Below are 12,719 nucleotides of genomic sequence, written 5' to 3' on the forward strand. Positions count from 1 at the left end.
AGAGCTAGTAATTGTATTCTTGCTTTCCTTAAACTACATAGTACTAATGGAGTAGAAAAACAAATCAAATCTTTTTTTTTCTTTTTTTTTCAATATTCAGTTCACAATGGCACCCTTAGTGTAACCCTTCTGTCACTGGCTATTACCTCTTGTAGGACAAATAGGCCAGGAAAAGCTAATGACAGATGAGAAGACTGCTTGTCAGTAGAAACACTGGTGCCAGTGGGCAGCTCTAGACAACTTTCAGGTTCACTACAGATAAACTGTGGCATTAATCTAATTCATAATCATAGTAGTCATCATCTGTGTTCACTCCAACACTGGAGGCCTCATTGGGTTTCATTTTCTTTCTATCTTCTTTGCCTCTTTCCATTGAAGACAGATTGTCTTCACACTGCTGCAGAATCTTCTTGGAAGACATCCAACTTTCTCCTCGGCTTTGTGCTGGTGCTGCACACTGCCCCCCCCAGACATCCGTCCCTTTGGCCACCAGTGCTCTTCTGGTTCTGAGAAGGTCACAGGTGCAGTTCCAAGGGTTTCCATCCAAATACAGATGACGAAGACGAGGTAAATACTCCAAGACTTTGCGATCCAAGAGAGAAATTTTGTTATTCCGTAAATTTAAAACCTGGAGCTGTTTCAAGTCCTTCAGCTCTTGTTCTCCAACATCCTCTATGTCATTTCCTTTTAGATCCAATCTAGCAAGGGTTTCTGGAAGTCTAAATAAAAATAAAACAATACAGAGGTGTTATGTTCATCATAATGTTTCTGTAAGTGGTATTTGGTCCAGGCACATCTGATGTACTAAAATAAAGTTATCACTAAAAAATGCAATCTTCTGCAAAGAAAGATGTTCATATTGGGTTTGGGTTGGGTTTATTTGTTTATTTGTTTGCTTATTTGTTCTTTGTTTTTACATTATAGTTGTGCTGTGTCTGCACCCTGGAACTGTTTTCCCAAATTACTGCAGTTTTGACATGTACTGACTGTTCATGCAGCTGAACTAAACAGCAGTCCTGTGCTGTACTATGGAGAAAATTAGCTGTTTAATTTACTGTCAAATTTAAAAATGCTTTTTGTACTCTTCAATGCCAATGACCAAACTATAGCACCATGAAAGACCAAAAGTTTAGACAATCGTGGCAACACTGCTCCTTCAGGTACTTCTATATATGATTTGTTTAAAAACGTTTTTTAGTTCATAAAGAATTATAATTTTTCTTCCATTTTGTTCTCCTGCTCCCATCAGACTCAAACATTAATCATCACAGCAGTAGTTCATCTGATGATAATCTGTTAAGAAATCAGCAACAGGGAAAATATAAGTGCTTTCTGACAGTCTTTTTAAATAGTACTTTTGAGACTTAGAACTGGTTACATTTGGAGGAAGAGAAAAAGCTGATAATCTCTGGATATGATACTAGACAGGTCAGTATAATTCTTATTTTAATATACATTACAAATTTCTATGAAAATACTTTAATTTCAAAAGTCTTGCTCACTTATGACTTTTTAATTTCCCTCTGATATAGTTAGTGACGTGCTTAACAGAAAAGCATTGGCATGGAATATCTTTAATAAAATTAATTTGAAAGTATCTTTAAAATCACCTCACTATGGTAGTATGCAAGGTGATGAAATTAAGATTCAAGGTTACAGATTTTAAGGAAACTTACTGAAACTCTCAGGGAAATTATAATAATACTACCAAGATCTATCTAGAATAGAACAGCAGTACACCACAAAGGTACCTAGTAATGGCTCGTGGGATACTTTATCTCACTGTAATGATATGAGATACCTTTGAAAATCAGTAAGAGGGTACATCGTGACCCTCACTGACTGTTTTTTGTGAAGCTAACTTTGAACCTCTTGTGAAAACCTGACAAGTTTAATGTCACTATTTCAAGAGTAGGGCAGTTCTGTATTGTGCTGTCTTTCCTGGGTAGATGAGAATTTCATGTATTGAATGGTGATTCACTTCACAAAAACTGACCTTACCAAATGCTTGTGACTGCCATAAATCTGTTTTGAAACCTAACCACAGCAGTTATAGTTGCCCAATATGTAATGTCAGAAGGGTACTCTGGGGTAAAACCCTAGTGCCACTGATGTCAGAGGCAGTGGGAAATCACCCAAGAGGTTTATCCAGATTGATTATAGTCCAAAGCCTGACCAGCAAGTCCTTAAACCTGTGAAGAGTCTTATTGTACTAATGTTAGACTTAAACTTTATGGCAATATTGTTTGACTTCAGGCTGTGTTGATCTAGAAAAAATAACATGACTGAATACATGATGAGTGACCCTGCAGCTGGAAGAGGAGCCGTGCTCACTCAGGAGCTGACAATGACAGCCACACTGTGCTATTGCCACTCTAAGGAATATCATCAGATTCTTCCCTGCATTTTCACCACACCCTGTGGGATTTTATGAAGTATAGGTCTTCTCTAAAAGTCTTGAAAATACTTGGACTTGTGGATTATTTTCTTCTCAGAAAAGAAGAGAAAGAAGCTTTCTTTCTCCTCATTTCTGCCGAAAAGCTGCTAAGACCTATTCACTTTAGCATATCAATCATATTTTTTTAACCTTTTACACCTGACATAGTTCTCAGATAAAAGTCAAAAGTAATGATTTTTTTTTCTGTATATCCATGCATACCTGGTCATCATCAGACAATTAAATTAAGTACATAGATTTTATATTTTGTCATTTTCTTCACCGCTTTTATGTTTACAGCACTCCCTGGAAATCTGTATTTACTCTTGGAATGAAAGGTCCCCAAAATCTCCTTAAAGGTCATACTGTTTAAAGGCTAGTAGAGAACTCCATGCTGTTAATTCTCTTGACTACGAAGGTTGTAAAATAAGATGGATTAGACAATACTAAAGTAACTAGAAAGCATTAAACATTCCTGTCAAGCTAGACTGAAATCAAATATTTATACACCACTAAATCACTTTCTGATTATAAAGCTGTTGCCAAATAGATTCAAATGCTAAAGGACATGATGCTAAATGAATTGAAATTTTACTGCATTATTTATTTAGGCTAGTTAAAACTATCTACAAGCCATAAAAATAAAGTCTAAGAGTCCAGTTTTGTTAAAGAAGTTGATGTTAATGGAATTACTTCACTATTTTTATGCCACCTTATTGCACAGCTTTTTTTAATAATAAAATTGCCACTTTATATCAGAATAGCCACCATTTGGCTTAATATGCCATCCCTGATAATGGCCAGTTCCAGCAGTCAGATGAATGTGAGACATCCTCTAAGCAGAGCATTAATGAACACAGTGTGCCCAAGGGATGTTTCTTCTGTACTCTGTTGACTGGAATTTTTCTTATAGCCTGAAGCTCGAGACTTTATATGCATTCCAAATACCTTGTAATGTGTGAATTTAATGAAGCTGGGAATGCCAGTATCACTAAAAAAGTGCATTCTTTTTGATCAGACTCAGCTCCCAAAATCTTAATATTTTAACAATAATAAACTTGGTATGGTTTGGTAGTAACATCAGCTTTAAAATTGCTATCTATCCTTTTTATCAAATGCTCTATTTTTCTTTTATGGGGGCAGGTAAATCTAAGTAGCAGTATAACCTTGGTAGTAAGTCTGTTACATTTTCCTAGCAGATTCTCCTTATTGGTGTGCTAATTAAAAAAAAATGGTCTCAGGGGCAGGGAGAGATGCAAAATGAGCAGGTTCATTGGGGGCCACAGATGTAATGAGAGCAGCTCTACTTCTACTCTGAGACTGTTAACAGGAGTGCTAATTAGTGCTAGTTACGGCAATGGGTTTATGGTATGGACAGACTTCTACCATGACTGGGTCTGAATACCAATTTTTGGCTCTCGTTCTCATACTGCAGGGAAGGAGAGATGACACCTTGGAACCAGCTGTCCTGAGATTCACTTGCCTCAGTGGAATAGAGCTGAGGAGATTCTGTTCCAGAGCCAGATTGGAAAGCTGCGCACACTGCTGGAGAGCTCCTGCCTCAAACGTGCTGACAGCGTTGTTGTCGAGAAACAAGTGCTTCAGGTCTTGAAGTCCTTGAAAGTCCTGTGCTGTCACTGTTTGAATCAGGTTATTGCTGCAGTCGAGTTTCTGCAGCCTGCCAGGCAGCCTGAGGGGCACGGTGTGGAGCTGGTTCTTAGAGAGCTCCAGTGTTGTTAAATTAGGAAGAAGCTGGGCACCATCTATTGACATCAGTTGATTTTCTGACAGAAGGAACTCAGACAGGTTTTCTAGGTGTTTCACATCTTGAAGTCTCACCATTTTAAGTTGATTTTTCTCTAATTTTAGTGACAGCAGGGATTTAGGTAGGTCAAGAGGCACTTTTGTCAGAAAGTTACCACTTAAGCTGAGAAAATGTAGACTTTGGAAAGATGCAAAGAAGTTGGTTGGGAGCATATTCAGTTTATTATCAGCCATGCTCAGATACTTCAGCCTAGGAAGCCTAAGTGGTGCAGACACAGATTCCATGTTGTTGCCATCCAGGATCAGACTTTGTAAATTGTAAAGGGAAGAAAATGCACTTGGAGGCAGAGTTGCAATCAAGTTGTTCCGAAGATCAAGCACCCTTAGTTTCATCAAACCTGCCAAATCAGATGCCTGCAGAGCACTTATGGAGTTATCAGCGAGCTTTAAAATTTCAAGGCCAGGTGGGAGAAAGGTGGGTATCTGCTTTAGTTGATTTTTGCAGAGTTCCAGGGACTTCAAGGTACTCAGAGCTTTGAAAGTGTTGTTTTCTATTGATTCTGTGCCACTGCATGACAGGACCAGCTCTTCAAGGACTGTCATTCTCCTGAAGTCAGTAAACTTAAAGAGAAAAAAAAGAATTACAGTACATTTATAGATATCCTCACTGGTTACTCCTTCTGGATGCTTGGACAATTGCTAGTATATGCTGAAAAACAATGTATTTAGAATGAGAAACTAAGTGGTAATGGTAGAGGTATTACTATAAGTACCTGTGGCTTGCCAGTATTTACTTACATTTCTAGAATTTTGTGGTTTAAGTCTGTGCTGTGTCAGGTTTTGCACAACCACAGACATTTGAAGAAGGAATATTCCTTTTATTTCCTCCTGGTGGATAGCCTATATAAAATGGAACACTAATATCCCCAGTGGCAGAAATCTTTGCAGAGAGTAGATGGTTGTTAATGTTCATTGTGCTCAATGGTGCTTGCTAGAGCAGTTTTGAGCTCATGATACAGCCATTTCCATAGATCAACAGTACTGTCACTGCAGCATGTATTCCCCAGAGGGAGTACACATGGATATCTTTACCTCTTGCTCCTGTTTTGGCAGAAAACTAAAATCTGACACTGACACTTTTCTCTACCCCACTACCTCCTTCTTTTTTAAAATAAAAGCCTCACCTATTAAGATTACCAAACCAAAAGTGTCAGATCAACCTGGCCTGAAAAATCACCTCTGTGGAACAGATTGTTTTTACAGAAACTTAGTTTTTATTAGTTGGTAATAAACAGATACTTTGCAGTGGTAAATGGTACTTAAATGTTGACTATGACTAATATCAAGAGGCACACAATTGTTTCATTATTCTTCTGCTCTGTTGGAACATGCTTGTTTACAAAGCTTGCCATCTTTTGTCTCAAGTTAAAGCAGCAAACCTAAGTGAATCTGGCAGCTTTCTCTAAGCTGAGATAGGAGGAAGCATGCAGTGAGGGTGAGCCAGGGAGTTCTCCAAGCACACCAGTCGTTAAAACTGGTTTTCTGAAATTGCCAGATATACTTCCCACTGACCTCAGTGACTGAGTCTTAAAAAACCATTTATATGAGAATCCCCCCAAAAAACCAAGATGAGCACGTGTTCTGCACAGGAGTGGTAGGAAGGAGTGTCCTCACCTGCTTTCCCTTCCCATGTCCAAAAACATCTCACTACAGGTCTCAGGAGTACCATGTCAGTAAGAGACACTAAAGTAACACTATATTCTTCATGCTATTTCCCCCAGAGCATGGTATTTTACTCTCATTGGGGGAAGCTATAAAGCCTGTTCTACCGCATAACCCCTCATCCCAGTCAGGAATCTGCATGGAGGGCAGTACAAGTCCTTTTGCAGTACAGGTGCTGGGTAGTAATTTTTTAAAATTTTAAAATTTTTTAAAATTATAATCCTGGTTGGGTACATTTGGCTATCATACTTGTGTAAGTGAAATCAGTTCATAAAGCTGACTGTTAAAAAATGTCTTACAGCTTCATTTGTCTAACTCTTGCATATTTTTAGGCTGTATCTCTTTATCTTAGCTACAGACTGCATTTTAATTTCTGTTAAAATTAAAACTCGCACAGCTGTGAAAGACAAGTCAGATTTCATTTTGCTGTGGTATCCTTAGTTTATCTTTCAGATTAATTTTATTCTGTCTTGCTAAGCAATTTCTGAATTGCAAAATTTGATGCAATTAGTGAGAGAGTATAGATATGGAACCTCTATTGAAGCAGGTTTCTCCATCAATTATATTTAAATTCAAAGAGGGAATGTACCCCCATTAAAAATCTTATATTCTCAACAGTAAATAACAAAGTTGTCTAAACTATATATATATTTTTTCTGTAATGCAGTGTTTTGTGCATATATAGCTATATAGCAATATCAGAACTGCTGATGTCCAGTTTTGGTCATGATTAGGAAGGTGATCTTGTACATAGGAAAGAGCCGGATTGGTCAAGAGCGCAAAAAGATAATCACATGTAATTATAAAACCATCTTATGGAAATTGAAATAATTATGAACCTTCACAATTCAACACATTTTCTCCTGTAAATTCAAAAGCAATATTTTCTGCTTTTCCTCAGTTGATTTCTGTATGTCTCTAAGAGGCTTAATTTTCATCTTATTAAGTGACAGAGTGCTACTTGAAGGTCAATGTATACACATTTACTCTGTAATTATGTTAAACTTCTTAATGTGGATTATTATAATTTCTCTTTTCCACCTATTTGGTATGCTTTGCTAAGCTTTGTGACCGTGCTGTTTTGAGACTTAAACATTTATCCATGCTTTTACAAACCACCCAGTCTTTCTAACATGAATTAAGACATATTTGAAAGCCCACCAGCTCCTTTTTTTTGCTAGGAAGTGGTGTTTTATTCTCTAACTGGATTGCCTGTAAAGTGATACTATTATAGTTTTATATTTTAAAACATCGATCTACTGAAAGTGGATCTAATATGCTGTTATTTTAATACAAACATTTTAAGGAATTTGTCATTTTAATGACTTTCTCTTTTTTTTTGCTTTTCAAGTTGCTGTGTGTGATCTGGGATTTGTTATAAGCAGTTTTTTAAAAACAGTCCCCTATCCTGGGGGCAAAGTAGATGATTTTCTTAACAGATAAAACCCAACTTATTAATATAGTTAGAAATAAACTAAATCTTAAAGTGAGAGTAAACAGGTTATCATTGATCTTCAAATCAAGGAGGAAGCAGAAAATACTGAAAAAAGATGCTAAAATTAATCTAGTTTTGTCTATGACTTTGTTTATAAAGTCTGTTTATAGCAAACCCTGGGTTGTAAAATTACCAAAAGCAAAAATCCCTGGAACTGTTTTCAATGCTGATCAACTCTGCTAAAACAAATACAAAACTGACTTGTGAAAAAAAAAATTCCTTTTTTTCTTTTTTTTTTTAAAGAGATTGATTTAGTATACAAAAATATATTCCTTTAAAATTATTATTTCTTCACAATTTTAATAATAATCAATGCAAATTAAGGTGCAGAAGTAATTGAAACAATATTTTTTATTCTTCTGAGGCACCTAATTGCCAAACCACAGTATTTGTGAATGCTTACACATAAAAGTTTCTTGGAGGTCAGCTGTGGGAAGTCGAGGCTTCCATTCAAATTCTTTAGGAAAGTATGTTATTTTCCCCATGAGTAGGTAAATAAAGGAATTTTAAAAACCAGGCAAATAAAAAACCCCAAATCAAACCAGCCAAACAAACAAGAATCCCACACCAAAACCCTGAAGTCCTATAGAGTTCTTCCAGTGCTTGCAGACATGTACTTTACAAGCCAACATGTTTCCCCAAGCACTATAATATGTGCCAGCAGAATTGCTCAGGTGTGTAAAATTAAGCACAGGTATTTATGATGTCAAGACCTCAGAAGTATAATTTGTTTCATGGGGAAGAAAAGTAAAAAAATATACCCAAAGACCCAGTATAATTTCAAGGAAACAGCCTACATAAATACAGAGACATAGCGTGAAAGGACTTTTTTCCTTCCGGTGCAAAGTCAGTAGTAGCAGTAAGACAGGCTCACAGCCAGTGGAATTAATGTATAAAGTGAAAAACTCTCTTCTTAGATTGTTTCACACACCATTGGTTTTGAATTGTCATAAAACATTTATCCCACCACTCCATTCACTTATATCCAGCATTTAAATGCTTTATGACACTTGTCTTTTGCTCTAGTCAGAACCTAAAGGCCACTTTACTTGTAACTGAGGAGTTGCTGACAGGTATGGAGAACTAGCCTAAGAAAGGGAAAATGGTTCATCTTACTTGTCTTGGAAAGAAAATAGTGGGGAGGAGGAGGGAAGAGTTTGCACAGAAAACGTATTTCCTAACACAGAATTAATTTGATAAATCTTTTGTTTGCCTAGAATATAGCTAAATCACACCAATGTTTGGCTCTTCTGGGTATGTGAGATAAAACAAGAAAACCAGAGATATTAGTAGCTGCTAAAAGAGTAAACTCTTTCTCAGAGAAAAACTGTAAAATCTCTGGCTATTTCTCAGTGGGCAACAGGTATTCCAGATACTGCTCTAAGCTGCCTTCCAGCCTGTTTTATGTCGTCCTGAGAGCGAAATCAAACATGCATTTCAGAGCACTTAAATTCTTTGTAAGATAAAATGTATCTCATTTGAACATTTCTTATTATTTGTAGTAAATTGATACACAGTAAGCATGTGTAGTACAGGTGGTTATATTTCCCTTGTGCCCATCTATACAAGATGAATTTATTAAATAAAGATATTTCAGGGTAAGAAACAAAGAAGTACCATTCCAGAGTGCAGTGCAAAATAATTGCCTTTAATAATGCAAACCAGTGATGCCTCAGGAAACCCCAAATAAACTTTTTCAATAGCACAAATAGCTGGCAGCTTTGGTTAGAAGCTGCTCTCATTTTCGGGAGTTATTAAATAGGCCTGGCATTGCTTTTACAGAAACATCTCATGCTTGCTTTAGACTCAAACTTACTTCCTCTGCCATTTCTAATCGCAGTTGTACCTGACACTTGCAGTTCCAGAGGGGGAAAAAGAGCTTCAATTTCATTCATTAGGGAAATTATACTAAAACCTTTCATTTTACTGTGAAAAGGTATTATATTGTGTCAAAAATAGCAAAAGCTTTTAACAACTTACTGTGAAAGTCAATGGTTATTTGACCATATATAAAACAAGTCAGCCTTTGGCTGCTAGGTGTAAAACACTGTTTTTTTGAGTTTCATACAAAATATCATTGTGACAGCATGAACTAGTGCTTGGAGACTGGAGGAACGTGAAAACACTACAGGAATATATTTACATATCCTTAAAGAGTAAGTAAAAATAAAACCAGATCTGGCAGCACTTCATCAGTTTTTAGAACATGGAATAAGATTCTCTCCTCACTAGATGCCACCACCATCTGGGAAGTCCAACTTTAAGTTACAGTGCACTACAAAAAGTACTTTTTCTGGATTTTCTTACCTGGAGTTGTTTAATTTTGCTGTGGCTGATGTAGAGTCTCCTGGTGGTAAAAGGAATCTCTCTGGGGATCTCTGTAGCTCTGTAGCATTGCACTGACTGGACAGGGTCACAGCTGCATCTTCTTGGGCAAGTGGTACTTAGAGCACTGTGAAAAGACAAGACGACTAAAAGGTAAGATAAATACATCTTCCGAAACAGGAATTCTGGAATTGCGTTGACAACATACAGCTTGAATTAAGCACCACAGGCCTTTTATACCATGAAATTTGATAAAAGGATATTATGACTGTGTATTTTATCCCAGTGAAAAAACAGCAAAAACAATACCCTAATTTGCCTGGGTTAAAATGTTTGCAGGCATTACAAAGAGCGAGAAACTTAAACAGTGATAAGGTGCCTTTACATTTGTAGGTATGTGAAATTAGTGTTATTTATTACCTGACAGCTAATCTGCAAACATCCATATTATCTTCAGTTTCCTAGTTTTGTTAAATGTGACACCACAGAATTAGTGGAGAAAAGATAAAGAGTTGTTTTATAGTGGGGCTGTAAAACCTTTGTATCTTCTGTGACCCAGTATTAGGAACAGTAAAAACTCAACTACAGCCAGCACTGAAGCTTTTTTGCTCTTCGTCTTTTATTATTCAGACCACCACCCAAGACCTCAAAACTCAGGCAGCTACTATTTTAAGGCTAAAATATTCTATTCATTTTCTTAATAGCTGTGGTGCAGCTGAGTGCTGCTGGTTGGACGAAAAAATTACCTCTTCTTGTGTAATTCCCATAAATCAAAATTGAATTATTCTTGTATTTGAAAATTATAAATGGGAAATGCTTGAAAGCATTTAGTATAAATCAAGTGGTAGATAATCAATAAGACCTATTTACTCCATGACAGATGGAGAACAGAAAGATTCCCCCTAGAGTTTTCTCTCTGCTTATTAGTGCTTCTCTGACGTATCTACTAGCTGTGCCAGCTAGAGATGTAAAGTTTTGAAAGGCATATGGTTTTGGTTGTGATTATTTTCCTTTGCACTCAAGCAATTACAAACACACAAACCAGTGTACTTTTGAAACCTTTGTGTCTTATCACACTGATCTGCTTTGCGCTGTTACCTGCTTGCCTCCATCCTCTCCATCACATCTTCAGGAGTAGCTAATCCTATTCCTTAAATGCCAAACTAGGATCATTATTTTTCCAAGCAGAAGATTATTGTCAAGTTGATTTGACAAATGGATAACAGAACGGGAGGCAGTCCTTGATGGGAATGCCTATTGGATGCAGCTGGGCTTACACTGGACAATTGCCATATTCCTTCCTGAAGATCCTTCTGTCTCCTTAATCCTCTACTGTGAGTGCAGAACTGCAAGCCAGCATCTGCTAAACCAAGCAGCAAGAGCAGAAACCTTTTCCGAAAGCAGCCTGTGAAATTGGCGTGTTTAACCAGCTATGCAGAAAAATCCTGCCTGACTTATGCCATAGTGATCGCTTGAGCAAAAATGAGTGGGTGGGCAGCTTTAGCAACTGTGCATTAAAGTAAGTGTTTTAATGTATCTCAAACAAGGGTGTGATATCTGGCTTGTGGCTTTGACTTCTTTTTTCCCCTACGAGAGTCAAAGTGTTCAGACAAAAGTGTAAATCCTTTCTGCATACTGTCAGCTACTTGTGGTGTATTTCTTTGATTCCATCTTCCCACTGACTCAGGTTTAAATTCTGATGTAACTAAGACAGTAATGCTCAGCGTTTTGTGTAGGGACTTGTCTTCCTTAAAAATGTCATCAAAAACAACTGCTCTCTGCTCCTGGAGGGTCAAAAGAAATGAAGATCCAACACTATAGTTGCAGTTTAGAGCTCTAGAGTACTGCAGAGTCAGTCTGCAAATCCCTGTAAGAGCCATAGATTGCACCCGTCCATATTTTGTAAATTTTAGGTCAGTCAGCTGATCTCAGAATTCCCAGCTGTGGTTACAAGGTAATTGCACCACAGTAAGGTGCAATATTCTCGGCTCTTGGCAATTTTGTGTAATGTCTCTATCCTTGGTCTTTTCAAACTAATGAAAGGAAACGTTATAGTTCATTTCCATTATATTAACAGCAATGATTTAATCGAGAATGATGTTATGTATCCATTAATTTCTCATCTATGTGTGCTTTTGGCAGCTAGGTAATTTAAAGTGATAACTATAAAAGATGATGTCCTATTAAACCTATTCTGTACAAATTTTCACACCGGAGCTGACATCTTTGCTTTTGTATAAAATTATGACCTATGGGGTTTTTATTGACTTTAGGAGACCTGATGGTAACAGAACAGACAGAGTCCCAGCATATATGTGCATAAGCTTAGCAGGAAGTTGTGAGCTACGCAACAATAAAAAAAAAACCAAAAAACCAAAACCACCTCCCCCCTCCAAAAAAAAAGAAATATTTATAAACATTCCAGAATCTCTGTACTGGACATACATGCTGACCCATGAGATGCACAGCTTTGCAGTGCGATGTTAAGAAGGTGAATCACTGTGGCCATTTCCTGGCAGCAGTTTTTATGTAAACTCTCCCTAGTATTTGGTGGGGATTCCTGTTCAGGACTAAAGGCATGATATACCATTCCATCACTTCTGTGTCAGAAAGAATGAGCGATAGCACCCAAACCTGCCCATGTGAGAAGTCCCAGGGGCATCGTATATGGTGTGTGCTTTAACCAAAGGTAAACACTTCCGATCAAAACCTGCTAAATCCCAAGTCTGTGTCAGACATAGTCTTGCTGGCATCTGATAAGGAGAGTGATTAAATATATTGGACAAATTTGGATAAGGCATAAGCTTGATTTGCTGGAAGTTAGATCTTTCAGGATTGCTGTTTATATTTCAGATCTGAAGTAGGGCTCATAAAGGACTGTAAAGTTTGGTGGTTTTTTTCCAAATATATCAGTTAGCCTAATAAAAATACTGTATTTTTGTACAAACCTTGCTTCACACAATATTTCAGCATTAC

General features: G+C 37.1%; 1 protein-coding gene across 1 annotated transcript; it reads right to left on the minus strand.

Moving 5' to 3' along the window:
• Positions 1–271: 271 nt before the first annotated feature.
• LOC138107306 (nephrocan-like) lies at positions 272–9,911 on the minus strand. The gene is made up of 3 exons (XM_069008578.1): positions 9,726–9,911; positions 3,921–4,822; positions 272–719 (listed from the first exon to the last, which is right to left on the minus strand). The coding sequence occupies exons 1-3, from the start codon at positions 9,909–9,911 to the stop codon at positions 272–274; spliced, it is 1,536 nt and encodes a 511-aa protein (XP_068864679.1).
• Between the last annotated feature and the right edge of the window lie 2,808 nt (positions 9,912–12,719).

The sequence above is a fragment of the Aphelocoma coerulescens genome, chromosome 3 (assembly GCF_041296385.1).
Source record: "Aphelocoma coerulescens isolate FSJ_1873_10779 chromosome 3, UR_Acoe_1.0, whole genome shotgun sequence".
In the NCBI taxonomy this organism is placed as follows: Eukaryota; Metazoa; Chordata; class Aves; order Passeriformes; family Corvidae; genus Aphelocoma; species Aphelocoma coerulescens.